Consider the following 12465-nt stretch of genomic DNA (forward strand, 5'->3'; position numbering starts at 1 on the left):
GAAAAGGGATCTCTTTTAGTGCTTTCTGTTAGGTCTTCACAGCTATTTTCAGCCCATCTGAATAGCTTTGGTTGAAATAAATTATAAATTGTCATCAGGCGCTTGGTTCCAACATTCATATTCATTAGATTTTAAGGTTTAATGATGATGTGGACCTAAAACAAATCTTTGATTTCTTCTTTTTTTAGCAGTCAAATGGAGTCTCTTGATTTTTGATTTTTTAAATACTGTTTTGTGGGCACATTTGGCTCCTGTCAGTGGTGTGGCTTTTTTAAAAAGAAGAGTTTTGGCAACTAGCCAGCACAGAAGAGCAAGTCCCTCTTTAAATTAAAGAACTTTATTTGTAAAACAACTTGTTGGGTCACTTGAGCCTGGGATTTTTTAGAAGGGTCCATGGACTGCTTCTTCAGAGCAAACAGACTAACTGGTTACCACAACATGCTTTAGACTGGTTGATTTTGTACAGTTAATGGAAGGCCCATTAATTAATTAATGTTCAGTTTATTGCCTCAACAAGATGTGAGTATGTTCTTGCGGAAAGAATTCTAGATTAAGGCTGAAGCCTGCTTAAAATAGTCCATCCACTCCCTGCCCCTTATTTCCCCACTGGAAATACTTCACTTGCCAATATTTGTGTGTGACAGTCAAGAGCACAGATGTGTCTGAATCTGTGTAATACCCATCTCTTGTGCCTTCCCTTCAGCTTCATGCTGCTCTCATTCAGCATTATCGTTTGGAGACCGTTCATGCTGTCACTAGTAGAGATAGCTTGTAGCATTTAACCTCTGCTTCATAGGTTGGCCGTCCCTGAGTTTATCTTGAACTTCCAGTTGTTTCCAGATTCTTTCTGTACTAATCACGCTGCAGTGAGCAGCATGTACCTGCAAAACTTTGAATGTGGGTGCGAATATTTCACTATGATAGAGGATCCAAAGTACCCTTTATTTTATATATGAAAATCATAAGAGATTGAGGATTCGAGATGGTCAGAGTTTTAGAACTGATAAGCACAGTGTAAATTGACGTCGTTTTCCCTGACTCCTCGTAACTAGTTGGAGATTCTTTACAAAGTTTTGTAGAGGGTTGTTAGAATCCTGGGCATTGACAAGTCTAGCAAAAGCTCACTCCAGTGAAGTATTGTTTATTCCAATGCACTAAGAAGAGCAGTCTGAATTAGAGAAAAATCTATATTTAAAGATGTAATATTAGACCATTTTAATGTGTACACAGTGACCCAAAACTAATATCACTTGATAAAATTCCTTAAGGGGAATTCATTAATGAACAAATCAAAGCACCTAATGATTATTTTTTAAGAAAAAAATGACACATCTAAATTGCTCAAGACAGTTATTCTCATCCATAGGCAAAATATTTCCCCTAGCATGTTAAAATCCAATATATATATATTGCATTTTAAATATATATAAATTGTTATAAATAATAAATATATATTCTATAAGTATAAATAAATATATGTTTTTATATATATTGCATTTTAACATGCTGGGCAAATGATGTTTCCTAATTAGAGTAAGATAACCATAACCATTTATTTTCCCTCCTGAATGGTGTAAATTAGCAGAGAAAGGTAAAAGGGTTGACATTTGAGGTCACACCTGCTCTGTGCCGGGTTTGAGGCCTTTAAACATTTTGTCTATTAAATTACCCCAAATGGGCACAGAGAGTCTGTAGTCTCTCCATTTCCTGAACTGAGGAGTGAAGGACGGTAAAGCAGCTGACTGAAGGTAGTCCTATGCAAATTTGCCAGAACTGAGCGAGTGATGATCCTTGTCCTGCAGTGGCACAGTTTCCTTAAAAGAGTCCTCAGACCTTCCGCGTCAGAATCTCCTGGGATGTGTTTGCGTTCTGCAGATTCCTGGGCCCCTGACGGTGGGTCCTGGGATTCCGCTTTGATAAGAAGTTGCCAGGTCCTCCATATGCACTCTGAAGTCCCAGAGCCACTGTGCCAGACCGTGGTGCCCTCCTTTCAGTGAGATGACAGTCCATCCCAGAAGAGTGTCCCCACTGCCTGTGGGGACGAGCAGCCCCTGCCACGCCCTCTTGCAGGGCCCCATTAGCAGCGCTCCTCTGGACAGCTTCGTCCTACTCACCCACTTCCGCCGCCTCCTGCTACTTGCATTGAACTTAGCGCTCCTCGTGGTTTGACAAGTCACTTCCAAGTAGAGGTGAAATCATCACTACCTAGGGATTGTGTTCTAAAAGAGATTGACATTTCCGGTGCAAAGTCATCAGATCCCAATACATCAGGACCTGTATTGTGCCTAACACAGGTGGAATCTGCGTTTTGCAATCTAACCTTGGCTCAAACCAAAAATTAAAGGACAGCTTGCAGAAATGATTACTTTTTAAACACCGATAAACGCTGTGCTTTTCCTTTCCAGCCCTCCTTGGCCACACTCCTCTTGGTGACAGGTTTCCCATAAGTCTGCCCCTAATGGCTGCTGAGTTTCCCAGAAGTGAGAGCAACGGTCCCTTTCAGCTCTCCCTCTCCCAGTAAAGACAGGGGGGTTTTAGAAGAGCCTGCTAGGATCCTTGAGCACCTTTTCTCCTCTGCCTTTCTCTTTCTACATTATTATCTCTTTCTCTCAGCACCATGAAATTTCTCTTTTTACTTCCTAACAATCTGCTTTCAAGGGGCTGGTCCTAGGAAACTGAATAGGAGTTTACTTGCACGAGTGATGTGTGGAGAGGTGTGCCATGAGCCAGAGGGGTTCCTAGACTGGCTTGGGTTTGTGATCTGTGTGTGCTGGCAAAGGACGATCTGTCTTTGTTTTGGTATTCAGCTCATCCAAATAAAGAAGGCATTTCCTCTCCTAAAAGGCAGGGGGGGAGAAAAAGACTAAGAAAAAAATTTCTTTTTAAATTTTAACCATGGACTCCTCTGAAACTAAATATACACCCCCTTCCTTTGTCCTGATTGGTCCTCATCAACTGACAAGTGGATCGGGTGGAAAGGAAATATCTTGGACTTAATTGTAAGTTAAGTCTCTCTTAATCCAGAAGAGCATTTGAGATTCTGTCCAAGTGTTCAATTTCCCAGGCCGCTGAGGTCTGTGAATTTCTTTTCCCAGCCTCCAGGCTGCTGCAGTACAAGTCAGCATAGCTAATGCAGATAGATCTCCTGCCTCTCGCTCTCCTCCTCCCTCTGCTTTGATTCGATATGAACAGCCTGGTAACTCCGATGCTGGGGAGAAATCTGACATAACTCTGCAGATGGCTAGGTTGCCATGAAACACCTGGGGATTGTTCTTTAAGGAAAAGGTAACATTTATATGCTAATGATTTCTCCTCCCCCCCCCCAACCCCTTCCCTCCTTGTTGCATTTTTTCCAGGACTGCCAGTTCCCAAGAAGAGCCCAAAGTCGGTAAGGACTTGTCAGTTACTTGGTACTGGTTTTTTGGGGTGGAGGGCGGGAGGCTGGTGGTGGGAGGAGACGCTATCTGGCTGGACTTCACTAAATGTGTTTTAGAGTGGGCGGAGGACACAAGAACCAAGGCTCATTTTATTAAGTTCTGGAGCTCCGTTTGGTATAGAAGGTATTATCTGGGTTTGTCTTTTAACTGTCCAGTGATTTGTAGGCAGGCTGCAGGAGCCTGAATGAAGAATGCACGTTTGTAATCTTCTCTGTATACATGCTTCACAACTCTCATTCCAATGCATGAGTCTCTTAAATGTTTTAACTTGATACAAATGCTATTGTTTCTTTTGGGAGGAGGGAAAAAAAAACCCTCCACCTGCTTCCTGAATAGCATTGCTCTCAACTGGTGTTCCCAGCCATTCACATGGGTGGATTCTCTCCCTAAGCTTCCTTATGCACTGGATGATAAATTATTTAAAAATTGTAAAGCCTGTAGGTTTACGGAGGAATAACTCTGTCCTGTGTATATGCCCATGCTCACATGGAAAATGCCCCAGCACTGAGAATAAGATATTTTGCCTTCTGTGGAAATGTCCTTTGTTGTTTTTCCGGCTTTAGCGGCATTATGCTGCAGGTATAGGATTCTTTAAAAAAAAAAAATCAATGTTATGCTGTCCTTTCTAATCTGGTTTCCCTGAAGATGCATTACCTAGTTGACATGTTAGCTAATAGCTTAGAGGCTCTAGTGTTTGCTTGGTGGTGGTGAGCTTCTGCTCCCAGGGCACTGACAACAAATTAAAATGCTACTTAAAAACTCAAAATCTGGAACTCCGGTGCCTGTGCAATTGATCCAGGTGAAAGAACTTTTCCCAAATCTTTAACACTAAGATACAGAGAGAGAGGTGTGCTTCCTTGTGGCTTAGAATATTAGGGGGTGGGGGAGGGAAAATTGACAACCTTCTGCCATCCGGGAGCGGAGAACCCTTAAAAACTTTGCAGCTAATGTGCTGCAGCTGAATTTTTCCACCTGTCTCCAAGACTGGCAGCAAGAGGCAGAAGTTTATTCAGAAGATGAGAGAGGGGGCTTCCTGCATTCATAACCCCTACTCCTAAGTTCTCCAAAGAGAAAAACCTGCAATAATGGATGTGATTCCAGTGGCATGATGCCATGGTGATGGGAACATGTGACTTTGGGGCTGCCTTCCTTGTCATTTTGTGTTAATGTCCAGGCTGAGAAGGGCTGGTAGGTGTCCGTGTTGGAACTATGGAGATTCCAAAGCCTGTGTGTGTGTGTGTGTGTGTGTGTGTGTGTACGCGCGTGTGTGCGCGTGTGTGTGTGAGTGTGTGTGTGCGTGTGTGTGCATGCACGTGCGCGTGTGTGTATACGCATGCTTATGTGTCTCCCCATCCCTGGGTCATAGTCAGAAACCTTTTCAGCCTTCAGAAAAAAACAGAAGCACAACTGAGAGAAGTGTCACACGAGCTTGAGTTATCAGGAGTCATCCCTTTTTCTCCCCCGCCCCCTGGCATGCTACATGATGCATGGACTTACTTTATGCACTCCACATGAAATGGAGTCTTGACATGGAGCATACTGGGGGAGAGAGCAGTTTGGCACAGGCAGGATGACAGCAGTAGCAAGGTGTTCTGTGTTGTTTTGCATTCCATTTAAACTTGCTGTGCAAAAGGATCTTTGTAGATTCATTTGCACCTTTTCTCCCCCAACACATTGTGGAATTTCCTGCTGAACTCAAAGGGTATCAAACAGGTATGGGGGCCCACATTCACCAAGTCAGTTAAGAATTCCCCATGACCGTTTATTTTCGTGGAAACCGTGTCGTTAGCAAGCAGCAAACCAATTACTCAGGTTGCGTTCCTAGGGAAAAAAGCTCTCTCAACTGCTTTGCCCACAGTCTGCTGGCTCTTAATTACCACAAGCTAAGAGACTGGTGTGTTGCTGGGTTAGAAAAGAGCCAGCCCCCAGCCTGGGGCTTGTCCTTTCCTGGTTTCTCTGCCAGGACAGGGATGGTGGTTTTCACTGCATTACTGGCACCCTTTGGCAGCTGCTGCACAAAACTGGGGGGGGGGGAGGCTATCAGCCAAGGTCTGCTGTTGCCAGTTAGAGCCTTGCTAACATCTGTGATCAGTGGGAGTTCTGTACAGGTGGGTTGAAAGCTGTTCCCCTTTCCCAGTATGAATTTTGATGAAGTCCTGCCAGAGAGACAGATGACGATGAGTTTTTTTGGGTAGAATGGGAGGGAATCCATGGGGAAGTTGAATGTCCTGGTTCCAGAACGCCATTCCCATAGTGACAGACAGAGTCAGTTGGGCTGCAGAATGAAATGTACACTGTCTGTGCCTGGGTTATGATACGCTGAGAGTTACTATTAGTTCTGAGATAACATTGTCTGAACTGAGGATGGTGTCTGTTCTTTATTCGTAGAGGCTCCTGATGTTGACTTGCTCATGTGACTGACAGCTTCCTTTGCCCTCATACCTTTTTTTTTTTTTCCCCTAAAATTTCAATAATTGAGTAGTTGGGTTTTTTTTTTTTTTTAGAACAGAAGGACTTCTCTTTTTTATCTCATTTCCCCTCCTGAATAGTCTCTGTAACTTACTCTCAATCAGCAATTTCACCTATTAGGTTTAGTGTAAATGTTAAATTTATGGTTTATATACTCATGGGGGACAATGGTGATGTCTTAATAACATCTTTCTAATTTAATACCTGGACATCCATAGCATCAGGGATTTTTCTGCCAAATGGCAGAGACAAAAATAAGACATATTTGCTGTCAAGTTTTAGCCCTCACTGGGAAACATTTGGTGGCCCAATTTAATCCCCATCTTGACTGGAAACTTGTTTAACAGAGACTCTTTGTCAAAATCGCACACAAGGATTTTGTGTGTGAGAACTGGAAACTCTCGGTATCACACTAAACTCTGAATCTGAAGTCAGTGTTCACCTAGGTTTGCTCGATCGTTCATTTCCCAGCCGTTGCTTTCTTTTCTCTCTTCTTTCATCTGTCCATCTATCCATACATTTCTCTCTTATCTCCTCATCCTTTCATCCATCCATTCAGCAAGCTGCTGTTGAAAAACAACTAAGTGTAGGGTTTGGTGTGAGCCACTGGAAATGATGTAATAAATAAGATGGTGCCTTCTTGGAGCCTACAAATGATTTATTGATTGCTGCTTTCAAAAAAAGGATGCCCTGTCACAGATCACTAAAAATTTTTATACATTTGTTCCATCAACGGATATTTATTGGGTATCTCCTATGAGCCAGACCCAGACCCAGACCCAGGAACTAAAACAGAAAACATTCAAGCCCTCATACAGCTGGGGAGAGATAAAAAGACAAATCTATACTCACCGTCCTCATGAGGCCTAAAGTCTGAGGAGCATGTACTTTTAAAAGGTAGCAAAGCAGAAATCTAACATTGAACAAGTACACACATAATGAAACTCATTGAGCGCTTAATGATAATAACCTTAGTGAAGTAGTCATCCAAAGCCGTAAACAGCCATTTAAAAAATTGAGTTAGATGCTGTGATGGGGCTATGAAATTCTTCTGAGTTCCCCAGCAGCCTACGCAATGTAGGTAACCACATTATTTACTTATCTTTTATTTTCAAATTAAAAAAAAAAAAGCATAATGTGTTCACTAAATAGTATTTTCCTAGTTTTGATAAAAAGTTCTCACACAAAGTTTTCCTAAAGGACACCAAATGATGGGCAAAGAAGTATCTTCAGCAAACACAACAGGATGAAAGTAGCAACAGTCACAGGTTTCTGTTCCATTGTCCTCTGTCCCTTCCTCCTGGAAGGACTGCTAAGGACATAGCTGACGTCTAGTCATTAAAAAATACAAGAGAGAGATGTTAGGCAATGCACACAGTTAAGTAACCCAGCCTGCCTCCTCCTGAATGCTGCCTCTTTCTCAAATTCTCCATTCCCTTAGTGCCCCGAATGCCACTTGACCCAGAACCAGGACAATGGTACAACCCACCTAAGTCCAAGCTACAAGGAAAAGCAGTGGGAAAAGTAGACGGTAGAAGGCCTAGAGTTGCTCACGTGAGTCTTCTTGCCTCTCATTGCTCACAGCAGCTCATACCCTCAGCCCTTTGGAGCCCCACAAAATAGACTTTGCGGTTGTATTAGACTCTGTCAAAACATACGTAATTCATTTTCATATTAATCGATACTTCCCTTTTCTTCTCCATTCACTCCTTCCTCTCTCTTGCTTTTTGGAAAAAATCATTTGCCTTAGACCCATAAATGATAAAAGAAAGAGATAAAAAGGACCATCCTCTGCTTTGGCTTGTATTTGAGACTGATTTTGGAGCAACCTTTAATGACATTGGCCTAATACCTCATCAGCACTTGGAGTTTTTCCTGTTGTCCATGTAAATCGCTGCAGTGGCCTTCAGTCTTGGCAGATACATGAACTGTAAATAACTTTGCTTTAAAAATGGATCAATTTGTCATTTTTAAGCCACATGAATTCTTTTCATCATTTAAGCGCCTAAGTGCTGTCTGTATTAGTTTGCTCTTCCGAGCAAATATTTTCAGCTCGCTTTATAAGTACCTCCACTTTGAAATCATTCTGTGAAAAATACTGATGAGCTGACTTTTTCCCCCATTCCCATTTGTAAAATCCATTGCATCTTTCCAATTTCCCTGGCCTGTCAGTAATAAGGAAATCATTTGTTTTAGGGAGATTGGTTCAGTGTTATTTTCAAAGGTCTTATGACAAAAGTTCAAGGCGAGTGTGTGGCCAAGGACTTCCAAGGTGGCTTCATATGAACTTGGACCCATTCAGATGAAAATTGAACCCATTTCTTTCTTCCTAGTGGGCCCTGATGTGATACTTGGAAATAAAAAATCTTGCTCCAGAAATGTCCACGTGGTGTTAACAGCTTGTGTTGGAGATATTCAGCGCAATATGTAGTACTCCGTTCCAATCGTTTATTTAAGCTGGAGACCTAAGGGTAGATATCCATGTCTCTAGGATCTCCTTTTCCTCTACCTAACCACTCCTCCTCCTCGTCTTCTCCATTCAAGCTTTCAGCAATGCCTGTCAATCTGGCACCAAAATGTCTTTTGACTTTACTCATCCCTCCCCTTTGTCGCTGCTTTTCCCCTGGTGTAAACCACCCTCGGTCCTTCACTGTTCTGTACAGTAGCCTCCTGACTGGTGCTCTGCTTTTACTCCCATCCCCACCCACAGATTCTCCAGGTAGTAGCCAGACCAAACTTTCTGGGAGTAAGTTGGCTCTTGGCACATCCCTGCTTTAATTTGTTAATGGAGTCTTCCTCCGCAGAACAGAGAGTGAACCCAGACTCCTTAAAGTAGCCCACAAGGCCCTTGCATTATTTGGTCTCCAAGTTCATCTGAAGCCACCTCGGCATCCCCCCTGCCCCTCAACCCTAGTGTGCCTCCATAGCTGTCTCTCAGTTCTTCTAACAGGTTAGGCTCTGTTTTGCTTTGCAGACTTAGCACATCTGCTTTCAGCAATGCAATATTCTTCCAGAAGCCACCCCTTACTACTTACCTAAGGAAAGTTGCAGTATGTTGTCATCATCCTGTGTTGATTATCTGATTAGTACCCATCTACAGACACATGGACACACATATACGCACACCTCCCCTAGATACATAGGTATAACTTCTCAGATAATACCTCTTTCTCACTTACACATTATGTCTTTCAGAATCTGGCTCACAGCAGGTGATCAGTATCTATTTATTGGGTGAGGGAATAAATGTATGGCAGGTATTTACTCAAGAAGGGCTGTTCTGGGTGTTCTGTCATTGATGTTCTGGGTGTTTGCACCATCCATGTTCTTAGCATGCACAGAACTACTCAGCAGACTTGAAAGTGTATGCATGTGTGGGTGCTAAGTAGCTTCAGTCGTGTCCAGTTCTTTGCAACCACATGGACTGTAGCCCACCAGATTCCTCTGTCCATGGGATTCTCCTGGCAAGAATAATGGGGAGGATTGCCATGCCCTTCTCCAGGGGTTCTTCCAGACCCAGGGATCCAACCCATGTCTCTTATGTTTTCTGCAATGACAGGCAGGTTCTTTACCACTAATGCCACCTGGGAAGCCCTTGAAAGTATATCTTTAACTATTAATGCTTATTTGGGGGCCAGTTTCTCACCTAGAAAAATGAGGTGAAAGATAGTCATACTATCTTTGCATCTTTCTGATGCAAGTCAGATCCTGTGTTATAACAAGTTCAGAAGTGAATTTGTTCTTATGCCCCAAGTCTTCTGGGAGGTAATCCAAACTGTTGAAAGGCATACAAGATGACTTTAATTTGAGAGCTATATAAACATTGCTTTTCTCGTGGACAGTTCTGGACCCTAACCAAATAAAAGACAATGTCATAGCTAATTAACATGTTCTCAGAAAATAAAAAGGCGTATTTTGAACTTCTCCATACCCACCAAACAGCTTCAGAAAGGTTTGGTGCCAAGATATTAAATACAGAATGTATCTTCAAATTAAGTCATTTTTATAATTGAACTTGAGAAGAAACATAAAGCAAGGTTAAATCTTATCAGGGAAAAGTCCAAAAAGCTTCCAGATGCTCATATGTTTAGCCCCTGAGGGTAGGTTAGAATATTCCAATTAGTGATAGGTTAGTGGTGGCATAGTTTTTAGAGCATATTCTCAGGATACTGCTTTGCTTTGATTTTCCACATTTAGGAACAAAGTTTAGATGGGATTCAAAGGGGACGCAGAGGTGCAGTTTGATGGAAAGGCAGTTTTGCAAACTCAGTCCGGATCGTATCTGTCACTTTGTGATAAATTGGACCTAAATGTGTCCTTTATGGGAAAGTTGAGAAAAAGTGATAACATTTTTTAAATGGTCCAAGCCATTTCCAGTAAACTTCATTTGCACTCTTTGGCTATGGTGAGGCTGTCTCTTCAGTTAAACACAAGATTTCCAGGCCCTCCATGTCAGATCTGTTACACTGGGATAGCCATCAGAGGGTCTTGGAAACCCCTGAGGTGACGGACAGAATCTCTGTGCATGCCTTTGTGGGCATGTGTGTGAGAGAACACGTGTTCTCTGTTGGAGAGATGTCCAAACTCTTTCAGTGGGACAGGGCTGCTGCAAAGATACTTTTCTCTTGTTTGGGAAGAGACAGTGATTGGAAGAGGTTACATTTCAAGAGGTTACACAGTAGCCCCGGGACAGGAGGAAGAAGGGTGTGAGGTTTCCCTCAGGTAATCCTGCGGTGGACCTCACAGGGTCCCAGAGAGGCTTTGTGAAGAGGAGCCTCTGTACAAAGGATGTGAGAGCTTCCAGAGTCTGAGTCCGACCCTAACCGTGAACTGAACTTCATGATAATGGTCGGAACGCACATCTGGCATTTGCTGCTCGTTTGAAAAGCCGGGAAACGGGGGGGCGTTTGAAGAGAGGGATGCAACTCTCAAGGTAAACCCAGCGGTTCTTCATCTGTTGAATTGTTTGCGTTCACTTTTATTTATTTCAGTTTTTCACTTATTTATTAATTCAGCTATTTATTTTATTTTTTTAATTAAAAAAATTTTTAATTAAGTTTATTTAAAATAATTTGAAATTTTTTAATTGGAGACTATTTTACAGTATTGTAGTGGCTTTTGCCATACATCGACATGAATCAGCCATGGGTGTACATGTGCCCCCCGTCCTGAACCCACCTCCTCCATCCCTCCTCATCCCATCCCTCAGAGTTGTCCCGGTGCCCCGGCTTTGAGTGCCCTGTTTCATGCATGGAACTTGGATTGGTCGTCTCTTTTACATATGGTAATATACATGTTCCTTTCACTTTTAAAATACCATTTTCCTCCCCTTCCACGTGTTAGTCACTTAGTTGTGTCCAGATCTTTGCAACACTATGGACTGTAGCCCACCAGGTTCCTCTGTCCATGGGGATTCTCCAGGCAAGAATACTGGAGTGGGTTGCCATCCCCTTCTCCAGGGAATCTTCCCAACCTAGGGATCAAACCCTGTCTCCTGAATTACAGGCAGATCTTTACCATTTGAGCCACCAGGGAAGCCCCCTCCCCCACCCCTTTCTGGGAGGGCAGAAACAAAACGCTTCCAAATTGTAAAAAGCAGAAAGTTACAGTCCCATTAATTCTCCTTACTAAGGTTCATTTCTAAATGAAAACAGGTTTACATTTGGTCTGGATTATAAAAACATTCTCTGTGCATTATGCAAGTAAGAAATAGGCAGTACAGGAAAATACAAGAGGGGGAAAAATTCCCCCCGAATCCAATATATTTTCTGTTTATGCTGGGATGTTTACACACCCAAAATGGGCTGACACTGCACATATTTGTTTATAATGGAGACCCTTGTAAAGTCTGCGCTGAAGAGAAAAACAAATTCCCATACATGTGTATAGGGGTTAGGAGTTGTATCCGTCATTAACATTTTTCTGACTCTGAACATCTTCAACATGTCTCTAGGGGAAGCAAGAAGGCAGTATTGACCTTCTCAGGAAACAGAAAGGAGATACCTGGCCCTGAGAGCTGAATTCACCTTGGTGGGGGGCATTGTTGGAAGTTGGCAGAACCAGGTTCTGTCTTTGGAATGCTGACCCATCCAGGTCTGAGCTGAGCCCTTGGTCCTCAAAAGGGAACATGGTGATGTGGGGTAATGGTGATGGTTGTCCTTGCCAGTGTGTTTTCCTGACCTCTTCATCAGCTTTTCCCTTGAGTCTGAGTGAATTAAGCCTCTCATACCATTGGTTACCAAGACTTCTTTGCTAGTTTAGGATATGTTCCTCAAGTTTCTCCCACAGGCCACACCAAGTATAATTTTAAAGCATGTGTTTTACCTTCATGAAACACATTCCCCATTTTCCTCAACTCTGAATCCTTGCTAAAACCTATCTTCAGATCTATAATCTGGAACAGTCAAGGGAAGATTAAGTTTTTGTCCTTCTTGACCTTACTTTGATGTTTATTTCAAAGCAAGGACTGGAGAGGGAAGGAGTAGAGGGACCTAAGAAGTAAATGAGAGGGACCTTGGAAATTTCTGTTGAGATGGGAATAAACGTTGGAGGCTATCTG

At 42.6% G+C, this 12465-nt stretch overlaps 1 protein-coding gene across 5 annotated transcripts in view; it reads left to right on the forward strand.

The window, feature by feature from the left end:
• MAGI1 (membrane associated guanylate kinase, WW and PDZ domain containing 1) overlaps positions 1-12465 on the forward strand; it is a 645224-nt gene that overhangs the window by 597872 nt on the left and 34887 nt on the right. For all 5 annotated transcript variants that reach the window (XM_068982973.1, XM_068982975.1, XM_068982976.1 and 2 more), the window contains one exon: positions 3357-3388. In XM_068982973.1, coding sequence (XP_068839074.1) covers positions 3357-3388 — 32 coding nt within the window. The remainder of the gene's footprint in view (positions 1-3356; positions 3389-12465) is intronic.

The sequence above is a fragment of the Capricornis sumatraensis genome, chromosome 10 (genome assembly GCF_032405125.1).
Source record: "Capricornis sumatraensis isolate serow.1 chromosome 10, serow.2, whole genome shotgun sequence".
In the NCBI taxonomy this organism is placed as follows: domain Eukaryota; kingdom Metazoa; phylum Chordata; class Mammalia; order Artiodactyla; family Bovidae; genus Capricornis; species Capricornis sumatraensis.